Here is a 10947-nt window from a genome sequence, read left to right as displayed (position 1 = left end):
CTGCCAATGAGCGCCTCGGTTTCCAGCTACCTTGGAAACGAGTAGTAGGCCATAGTTGCAGATGGGAAGTGTTAGTTCTAGGTTTTTGACAAACCTCCTGAGGCGACAAGTTTTTAGGTGATGAAGGAGGCAGCCACTTTCCAGACTCAACAATGCGATAAAGCCCAGTGCAGTTTGTCATGTTACATTCTGCCTTTCGAAAAAAAAAAAGCAAACGAACCATCGGTATATATACGATCCGGATGTGCTGGAATGAAAGCTACCTTGCTTTGTTTCCTTGGTAACAAACACATGGAATATGTATTTTGGAAGCCAACTCTCGTGGGAGATTTCAGAGGAACGCGAAGATAGCTTTACTGAGTAAATTAAACAGCCCTTTGACTGCCAGTGTGATGTTTGCTGAGATTGTACGCCGAAGTCACGCTTATGTCAAACTCCACAAAAACACGTACAGACAGCCCAAATTGAATAATGACATTTGTTTGGTGTTTATTTCTGTTTGAATAGAAATTTCCCCGGACTATGTCGGTGTAAAGTCACGCGCGCATGTTACCTCAGCTCCGGTAACCTGTGCGTAATCCATGCAAAATATAGATCAACTCTGTACGAGTCTGCCAAAAAGCTTCTTGTACATTTTCGTCTCTCTTTTTCTGCAGTTGCATAGCAACACAGACATGCATAGGTGTGGTGACATGGTGCAGGGAGGCAGTTCTGATTTCCAAATGCTCACTCTTTGATTAAGAATAGACCACAGGCACCATTAGGGCTGATAAATTATGTGCAAACAATTGTTAGGGTTAGGGTTAGAAAAGTTCTCTTTAATAGGGATAGAAGGGTAGAAGACATCATCAAACTCTTTCAACATTAATATTTAATGTTTGTTGCCTTTATAAAGATCATAAAATGTGGCGTATGAACTGTAAAATAAGATGACATGAGCAGACAGTAGAGAGAAACACAACATATTAAAGAGAATTTAGGGTTTGTGAAGGTTAACAAAAGTTATTGAGAGTTTATATATATATATATATATATATATAGGTTTTAATATACATTTTGCAAAAGTGAGATTTAAGGTCAGTAAGATTAATTTTTTTTTGGAAAAAATAAATAGTACTTTTATTCAACAAGGATGCACAACTGTTTTTAAAAAATGATAAGAAATGTTTCTTGAGCATTTAATCAGCATATTACAATTATTTCTGAAGGATCATGTGACACTGAACACTGGAGTAATGGCTGCTGAAAATTCATTACATTCTAAAATATACTAAAATAGAAAACATTTAAATTGTCAATTTTACACAATATAAAATTTTTTTTATCAAGAAATACAGCCTTGGTGAGCATGAGAAAAGTCTTTTAAAAACATTTAAATATCTCTTGACTTTTTAATGGTTGTGTAGTTTATTCTTACAGTAAATAATTACATTTATTTTATTGATTTTTACTCCTTGTTGCACACATATTAGGGTGAATCAATTGCATTTAGTAAAGTCATAAGTAGGTAAACCGAAAAAAAAGAAAAAATCTATATCCTTTTTATCGATAATATCAACTATTGATTTAGAGATGCACAAAACCATCGTACTAGTCCTGGATCACCTTTGCAAAAAAAACGTTTTAATTTTTTTTTATTATTGCAACTGGAAGACAATACAATCACAGAAACTTGATGGTAGGGTTGGAGAAAAAAAACTAAAACAAACCCAAACAAATCGAATTTGTCATGGCAATGGACAAAGTGGTATATACATTAATTGATAAAATTGTTGTCTTTGGCAATATGATTACAAGTCAAAGGAAATACAGAGAGCAATAACGCCTCTATATTGACATATTAGCAGGGTGCACATGCCATCAGACTGAATATTTCATTACAAACCAAATGGACTCCATTACCTTCATTTTAAACAACTCAAAAACATAACAGAATGGCAGTTTAAAAAACAACAACAGGAAGAAAAAGAAACACTTTGCCTCCTATTAACATTTTTCTTTTTTTTTTGGCTGGCTCTTCTTGATGCTTTTTAACATGTTTCAGGTTCCTCTGAAAGAACTAAAAAAGGAAAAGTTCCGTAGTGAGTGTTGTCTTTGAAGGAAAGGCAGTTTATACAGGAGTCATGGCTCTCTGTACTAACGGCTTCCCAGTTTGAAGCATATTGAACAGAAATGTAATATGACAGATCTTTATAAAGACCAGAGGACAAGGTTATAATCAGGGTGATTTTGAGTCAAGAAATGTCTAGCTTGGTTAGGGAAAGGCATGCCAACTGGAGACATCACATTAACACTCATGGGTCAGATATAACATTCAACACGCTACAAAACATCGGGTCGAACCATTATCATCAGCAGATGAACGGGGAAGGCAGGTGACTTCATGAAACACAGCAATGAAGAGCGATATCAACAAATATGACTGAGAATATCTTATACATGAGTACTTGACAGAAATGCTACAACTTTTTGACATGTTTATGACTGACATATCAATTATACATCATCCGTTTTGCAGTGTATAAAGTCATTACAGGCTTTGGCACTGAATCCTTAAGTTTTTTCTGCACTTTAAAACAATAAAAGTGCAATTGGTTGAGGTCGTGAGAATATATACACTAGCATTTGCACTGAGCTCTGGTATCACTTGTTTTTATTATCTATAAGTGCTTTAATATATATATATGCATGGAGTCGTAAATAACCATCTGAATGCCTGTACCAAGAACAACTGAATCAATACTGATGACTCCTGAACAGTGCTACATGTAAATACAGGAAAAATAAAAAATAAAACTGTAGATCCAAAGTCTCGCGGAACAAAATGGAAGACCCTGAATAAATTGCAGACACGCACATCGGGATTACATATGGATGAAAAGCAGGCACGAAGCCGGAAGGGGACCGACACTCACTACGAACTTCTCCTTGACGACATGGACATTGACGTAGTGGGTATTCGTGAGTATTTGGGGCGGCCACAAGCATGGACCGAGATGGTCCAAGCCCGAGTCCTCGTATTGCAGAGAGAGTTTCCCAACAGTCAGTGTTTGTCCCTGAAGAAGGTAGTTGTTAAGATGCCTGCTTCAACACAAAGGCGACGAGGATGACAAATGGAAATCAAATCCGACAAAAACAACGAAAGAGACTAGGCCTATTGGCATAGAATTTAGAGACGGTGCCTTAGTTCTCTAGGATCTAAATTTATATGAAAATAATTCATGCTCCATGCTAAATACATTATTTACCTTACATGAACTTTGATTTTTTTTTTTTTTACTGTTTTCTTTTTCTTTACAGAACCCATGCAACACGATTTGGAAAATCCTGCTGGCTACATTGCTTAAATTAAGAAAGGAAAATGGTCTAGTGTTACTTTTATACAGTGTTTATCCTGACTGGATGAAATTGCTTATTACATCATGAGGGTTTAAAAAAAAAAAAACAAATGAACATACACAAACAACTCCACAGTCAATATTTTCTGCTATTAAAATACAATTGGCAGGTATTGTGGCTTTAGCTCAGAGTTTTCATTTTCATTGTGCCGAAAAAAGAGTTTCACCATTCACTATCGGTTTAGATGGAAAATAACGCTCAATTTGATTGCTCAGAAAAAAAACGGGGGCAGTTTTGAGAGACTTATTGATAAATGTATCACTTTTTTGACTCCAAAAAGCACTTTTGACAAAAGTTTATGGCTTTACTCTCATCCCGGTGAACTATGATTCATACGAGCCAAACGACAACTACAGACAGTAGTGTTTTCCACACAATGCTGCTGGTCTTCTTTAATGGCCAGAGCATCAGGGGGAAGTGACATCACAGAAACTGCTTGAGGATTGTCTTTGGCACTGCCCTGTGCTTCTTAAACATTTTATATTACAGCAGAGATTACTATAACCCATAATTATCACTAACTTGAGAACTACTCTGGGAACTCAATTTGCTGTCATGTTTTTAAAAGATTAGTTCACCCCAAAATTTTTATTTTGTCATCATTTATTCACTCTTATGTTGTTCCAAAACTATAAGACCTTCGGAACACAAATAAAGATAATTAAATCTGAGAGATCTCTCTCCCATTGAAAGTCTATTCATGCTTCAAAACATGCATAAAGAAAACAAATCTAAATTAATCAAGCAGTTTAATCCAGGTCTTCTGAAGAAAAAAAACCAAGTGCAAACCTCATTGTTTCTTGAAGAAGCTCAAATCTATTGGCTTGATGCCAGAATGAACCTCATTGGTTCTTGAGCTTCCATGATCAAATTAGTTCGCTCAATGTTTGTATGTGAATAAAAGCATCATATAAAGAAATCATGTCTCTTCAGAAGACTTGGATCAAATCACTTCATTCACATGCATTTATTTTTTGTTCTCTTTATGAACATTGGTTGACTAGATTTTCAATTGAGGGACAGAACTCTTTCAGATTTTAATTTCATGGGTAAAAATCCTTTGCGTTACAAACGAAAGTGTTATGGATTCGAAATGAAATGAAGGTGAGTAAATGATGACAGAATTTTCATTTTTGGATGAGCTATTCCTTTATCTACTGTATGACAATGGGGCAGGGCATATTTTACTATCGCTTTTTTTCTATCAGTCAAATGAAATGCTTTGCTGAATATCTTAAAAAAAGGGAATGCTATGGCTTCAATCTCCATAGATTACAAACAGAAATCACAATAAAACAAACTAAAAGTTAACCAAAACAAGGAACCCTCAGGAAAATGTTACCTATTAAGATAAGAAAACAAAGTGATTGTTGATATTGCCACAAATCAGTAGAATTCACCTGATGTCCTGGAAAAAAATAGTAAATTCTATTCAAAGTGATGTTTTTTTCTCTCTCTCTTTTTAATAGTCAGTTTATTATTTTTGCTCTTTCTGCCCCTTTGCCGTCCGGTTGGTGATATTGTTCAAACATGCCCTGACTCCAGCCAAATGAAGCAGAGATCCGGCCGCCTCCTTCATCTCCTCGTCATCACTTTCTGGAGGCTTCTCCGTGCGCCTCTTTTTGAGAGGAAGAGTGTCACTGGCCACTCTCTGTTTGACTTTTGTCAAATGTTGCCGTTTCTTGTGCTGGGCCAGAGCGAGGGCGTCCACGGACCACTCTTTTGGCTCCTTCTTGATTTTGCTCTTGTCGTCTTCCTCGACATCAGCCTCGTCCAACTCGCTTCCGTCGCAGTGGGCGTCTTCTCCGACATCAGAGCTGGAAGATTTTGCAAAACTGTAGGTATGGTCCTCCTTGGGGTCAATGCTGACCAGTGGAGAGTTACGGGTTGGCTCGCCATCACTGGTTAATCTGTATCCGAGTACTGACCTATTAACACAGACGAGAGATGCATTAGTGCACGTGCACACATGCTGTTCCTGTTGTACTGTTAGTGCTGAGTAAAACAAATGAACTACATGGGCTTACTGTGTAATTATTTTATGGAGCTGCATAGTAATTAATTATAATAATATGTTTAACATGGACATTCTGGACTGATGTTTTAAAGTTTTTTGCATAGATGGCAACAACCTCTGGAACACATGAATAAATTAATCACATTTGGTATTATATAAAATAAGTAAATCTAAATCACAAAACCTGACAAGAATATGCCTAGGTAATAGTAAAAAAAAAAATAAAAATAAAAAATTTTAAATATAAACTACCATTCAAAATTCTGGGGTTGTAAGATTTTTTGTGTTTCTGAAAAAGTCTCTTATGCTCACCAATGCTTCGTTAATTTAACCAAAAATGCAGTAAAAACACTAATATTGTGAAGAATAGAAGAATAGAACTGCTTTCTATTGTAATATATTCTATATTAAATATATTAATATATTAAAATCTAATTTATTCCTGTGATGGCAAAGCTGAATTTTCAGCATCATTACTCTAGTCTTCAGTCATATGATCCTTTATAAATCATATATAAATATATATATACACAGAGTCACGGTTTTTGGTATGGTTCGGTATAGGCTTTGTTTATGGGGGGAAAAAAACTTTTAAATTAAAAAAATAAAATAAGAATATTCTATCTAACTACAAGCAACAGCACAAATAAATACAATAGAGTAAAGATACAAATAAAATAAACCGTGATTTTTTTGGTAGGTCTAGCATTAGATTTTAGCTACAGAAATTGAATAAAGTAATCAAATGTAAAACAGCATTGCATATTGGACTGTATCAATTAAATATTTAAGAGTCTTCAACTGCTAAATATTTTATGTAATTCTCGTTAGTTACTGTATATACAAAAAAAAGATTTTTTTCTTTTTCATTTATGCTGATTTAAATAAAAAGATGATTCTAAAGTATTATTCCACAGCTTTCAAAACTATTCTATGGTGTTTTTGTCAACTTAATTGTTTTTCAGAAAGACGTTTTGGCAGTTGAACAATCGGTATGTTGTTAAACAGTAATACAATCCACTGAAAACAATGTCTCATTTTCATTCCCGTCAAAAATGTAATTAGGCCTATAATGTCACAATGGGACAAAAAGTGATGTTGGCACATAATGCACACACCCCTGTTTTTATTTGGTGATTCTTTTTCGAGCACTATGCTCTAATTCCGTCCTTTTTGTGCACAACACATCTTACACTGAGATGCAGCAGAGCTTGTAATGCTTGATTTCGTGACCAGGCCAGACCCAGAGCCCAATTACCTTCGGTTGATGGGACATTTTGTGTAGATTTTGAAGTGCACTGGCACTAGCATGCAGTACCTGAGGGGCGGCCTGTTTCTGAGGCCCAACTTATGAATGTTTCACGGCAAGACAGTCAGCCTGTGTGTTTGGTCATGCCATTAAAAAACTTAGCGTTTGTGATCAATTATTCAGGTCACATCATGCATGCAAGAGTGGGGCCTAAGCCCGGATAAGACTTTGCGCTGAAGCCTGCAATGACCTGCTATGATCTAATGAAATGTGAGGAACAGAGCAGCCAGACTTCAGGGAGTCAGAGGGAGAGATCAGATATGGGCCAAAGCACTGCAGGGTAAGCATGGTTCTGATATGCTGATAAACCTGTCAATCATGTAATGAGTCAGGAAATGGGCTCAACGTGACCTGAGGGACAGGACTGACCTGACAGCGGCTGTCCTGCTGACAATGGGGTTGATGGGAAGGGGTCGGATTCCTGGGAAGAGGCCCTGGCTCATCATTCGAGCTCCGTTCTGGATCACTCCCTGAGGGACTGGAGAGAGAACACCGATAATGTACATTAATGCAAATGCTACCTAAAAGCATATAGGAGCCAAAATACACAATTTAAACAATCCTGCTATGTATTATAGCAGACATGAACTGTAATCCATTTAAAAGCACCACACCATGTTAAACAATTAGAAATCAGTTTAAAATGTTTGGATGAAATTTCCCTATAGTTTCAAATTGGCTCGAACAGGCAAGGGCTGTTTTAAAATGACTAGTTTAAATATGTTAGGCTGGCTTTTGCAACTTTGACCCCTAAATGGTGCATAAAAGCAAACAATCTTCATTTTTCTAAGAGTGAAAATATTGTCAAGTTTTCCAAACCCAATGGATGATTATAGCTTTTCTAGTTCATTCATAATAATGAAAGTAACCCAGAGAAGGTCAGCTCTCGAAAATCAGTCACATGATTTTACAGGGAATTAGTTTATTTGATTGATTGCATTGATCTCTCTCTCTCTCTCTCTCTCTATATATATATATATATATACACACACACACACTGTGCAATATATAATAATAATAAAACAATAAAAGTAATAAAAGTAAGCAATTATATATATATATATATATATATATATATATATATATATATATATATATATATATATATATATAACATTTATTTTACAAATACATATATTTATGATCAAATATATATTTTTTTTATTATTATTATTATATAGCTTTTTGATGGAGATCACACTCAGTATTCAATCAAACACTTTTGCATCCGAGAGCAGCATCCTCTTAATGAGGTTTAAACAGGGTTAACCACAATTTTGAACCTGCAGTCAAACAGACCTAATATCTGCTGTCCTTCTCTCAGTCCAAGTATGAGGCAACATATAGCTCCATCTGGAAAATGAACCTGGACTCTTAGCAGATGGCGAACACAAAAAAAAGTCAAAATAACCATCCATTCAGATTCCAGCACACTGATTTGGCTATTAGGCAGGAGCATTGTTGCCTAGGCAACTGGTCCCCCTATGTATGCCGTAGTTGCAGAACTCAACTAGGTGACAGTGAGTGGAACATCTGGGCTGGCTGGGTGCCCTCTTCACCCGCCTCTCCACCCTGAGGGAACACACTGCCATAACAAGGTGAAGCGATGCCCTGTGACAGAGGCCGTCCCAGCTAACTGAGTGCACAATGAGAAATGACAGAGATGTGCGGCTCTCCACCAATTAGCGTGGATGGGCTAGCAAACTGGATGGCTAATGATCTCACCCCATTGTAGGTTGTTCATGTCGAGCCATCCATCCAGGCATCAGAAACAACAGCAGGACACAAAAGCAAATCATATTCACAGTGCAGCCACATCAGGAAGAAAGCCAGTGAGGCTTTTGTGCCTGGGGATGTTCCCTCTTTTATGTGGATGAGAGCTGTTAAACAAAGGCGAAAAAGTGTTAGCTGGCTCAATAGAAAAGAAATCTAGATCTGCAATGGCAATGAATGGCTTCACGTTAGCACCACTGACCGAGATTTTCTATGTGGCATTATGTGCAGATAATGCTGCATTTAACAGCAGGTAATAAATAAAGTACCACGGATGGTGACTTTCAGAAAGCTCGGCATACACGCAACACTTGTGCAAACATCAGCTGTGATTCAGCGGTGTTTCTGTCACGCTGATGCCCATGGGAAGGTGTCCTGGCGCTCTCACAGGGGCAATGCAGAGGCAGTCAGTGCACAAATGATATCAGACTGTTAGTTCGCTCTCTCTCTCGGCCTTCCCCTCAAGCACATTAATGTCAGTGGCAGCGACCCAATTGCACTCTTTAACAATTCTCTCTTTAACAACTGTATTCTAACAGGGGACAGCTGAGTTGGGTATCAACATCAACCTTTTTATGTCATGTAAACTTAAAACTTTGATGTATTCTACATTGTTACTCCAAATCAGGTTTATTATAGTTAATTAAAACCATAAGAAAACATTTGATACTTGAAACAAAATGAAGTTTCAGTGAAATAAAATATTTGTAAAAATTTATTTTATTTCAGCTAGTTAATGATCTAAAATGACTAATGTAATAAAAACTGTATAGACATATTAAATAATAATAATAATAATGATCAAAACACACAACAAAATTACTAAAACTTTTAACTAAAATTAAAACCCCATTTCCAAAAATAAAAACGAATCAAAATTTTAAGAAAAAATATAATAACATTTCAATGGTACTAAAATAATGCTTCTGCAAATTAAGCTGACAAGTTGACAAAGTTACAAAAATACATAAAAAGAGAATTATCACAAACCAATCAAGTTTTGCATTAAATAGCGAAAACATTAAATCATGCATGATGCCTTCAGCCATTTTCTTTTTGTTCAAATTTTTTTTGTTGTTCAAAATCAAAAGAGAAGAAAGAAAGAATATATAAAATAATTCAAATAAAATAATCAAATCAAGAAAGAAATGCTGAAAACTGTGTATGTTCATGTTTGCCTGGCAATAGTTCTTGTTCTGAAACAAACGTAATTCAAAAGTACTCAACAGTTTTCAGCACCAGCCTTTGCCATATTTACCCACCAGGGGGAGTCATTCACAACAAAGCAGACGTCTAACAGAGCACATAGTCCACTCTTTCCATGCACTTCCATATTACCATATCAAAGTACATAAAAAAAAAAAAACTTAAAATTCATTCTACCAAATAATAAACCCTTAAAGCCCCTCATCACTGAATTGTGAGCAAATGAAGCCTGAATTTTCATTTTTGCGTGAACTTTCCCTTTAATGATTTACAACTCCTTCACATGAAATTTCACAGCAGTCAGTCTGTAGATGAGCCGTCCTGACAGGACTCCTCCTTGGGCAAACTACACACTCATTAAGGAGTACCTTAAAAACGCTTCTTATACAAAGAGTTTCAGGGCGAGAGTGCTCTTGGCCATTGTTTTCTCATAATACAGCTGGGGGCTGCGTGATTCGTACATTCGGGCCTATGACACACACCACTGCTTCTGTAGAGCGAGCGCTTCTCTTCTCACAAAAGCCTAACAGCAGGGACTCCACATCCTCTCAAGAATCAGCCTCCACACATGGGCTCTATGGCCACTGGGCTTCCTTCTATATAAACAGCAGTGGAGGAGGAGGAGGTGTACTGAAGGTGTGCTTGTGTTCCTGTCGCTCAGTGGTAGAGCACTGCCTTAGCAGTGAAAAAGGTTGTGGTAAATAAATGTATATCCTGAATGCACTGTAAGTCACTTTGGATAAAAGCGTCTGATAAATTCATAAATGTAAATGTAAATGAAGGAGTTTTTGTATTCAACTGGCACACTTTTGTATGAGCAGGTTCAAGTAAGCAAGGTCAGAGGCCATACTGAATGACAGACTAAAAGCATGACTTGCTATAAAAACATTTTACAGCTTCATGGTTAATGTACCATCAACACAAAGACCAATATAAAAAGAGCAGTGTTTATACGTTTATTAGTATTTATCCAGCATGATATTCTGAGATGATTTTCAATAAAAATGAACGTCAATAGTCTTTCAACTACAAGCTGTGATGTCGTCATCTCATATACAATGCTCCCAAATATTTCATTCTGTCATCGTTAACCATCCAAACATATATGACTTTCTTTCTTCTGTGGAACACAAAAGGAAATATTTTGAAGAATGATCACTTTCATTTTTTAAATAATGAAAGCAAGAAAGCATGCATAAATAATAATAAAAAAAAGTAAATAAAGAATAATGAATTAAAAAAA

The 10947-nt window shown here is 36.2% G+C and overlaps 1 protein-coding gene across 4 annotated transcripts in view; it reads right to left on the bottom strand.

The window, feature by feature from the left end:
* Positions 1 to 2638: 2638 nt before the first annotated feature.
* The window catches only part of LOC132111424 (forkhead box protein N3-like), an 83645-nt gene continuing 75336 nt past the window's right edge, over positions 2639 to 10947 (bottom strand). For all 4 annotated transcript variants that reach the window (XM_059518698.1, XM_059518701.1, XM_059518700.1 and 1 more), the window contains exons 5-6: positions 7095 to 7203; positions 2639 to 5327 (exon numbers count right to left, since the gene is read on the bottom strand). In XM_059518698.1, coding sequence (XP_059374681.1) covers positions 4877 to 5327; positions 7095 to 7203 — 560 coding nt within the window. In that variant the 3' untranslated portion in view covers positions 2639 to 4876. The remainder of the gene's footprint in view (positions 5328 to 7094; positions 7204 to 10947) is intronic.

The sequence above is a fragment of the Carassius carassius genome, chromosome 31, assembly GCF_963082965.1.
Source record: "Carassius carassius chromosome 31, fCarCar2.1, whole genome shotgun sequence".
NCBI lineage: Eukaryota > Metazoa > Chordata > Actinopteri > Cypriniformes > Cyprinidae > Carassius > Carassius carassius.
Note: the sequence above shows the minus strand (reverse complement) of the source record. Positions and strands in the feature narration are given on the sequence as shown.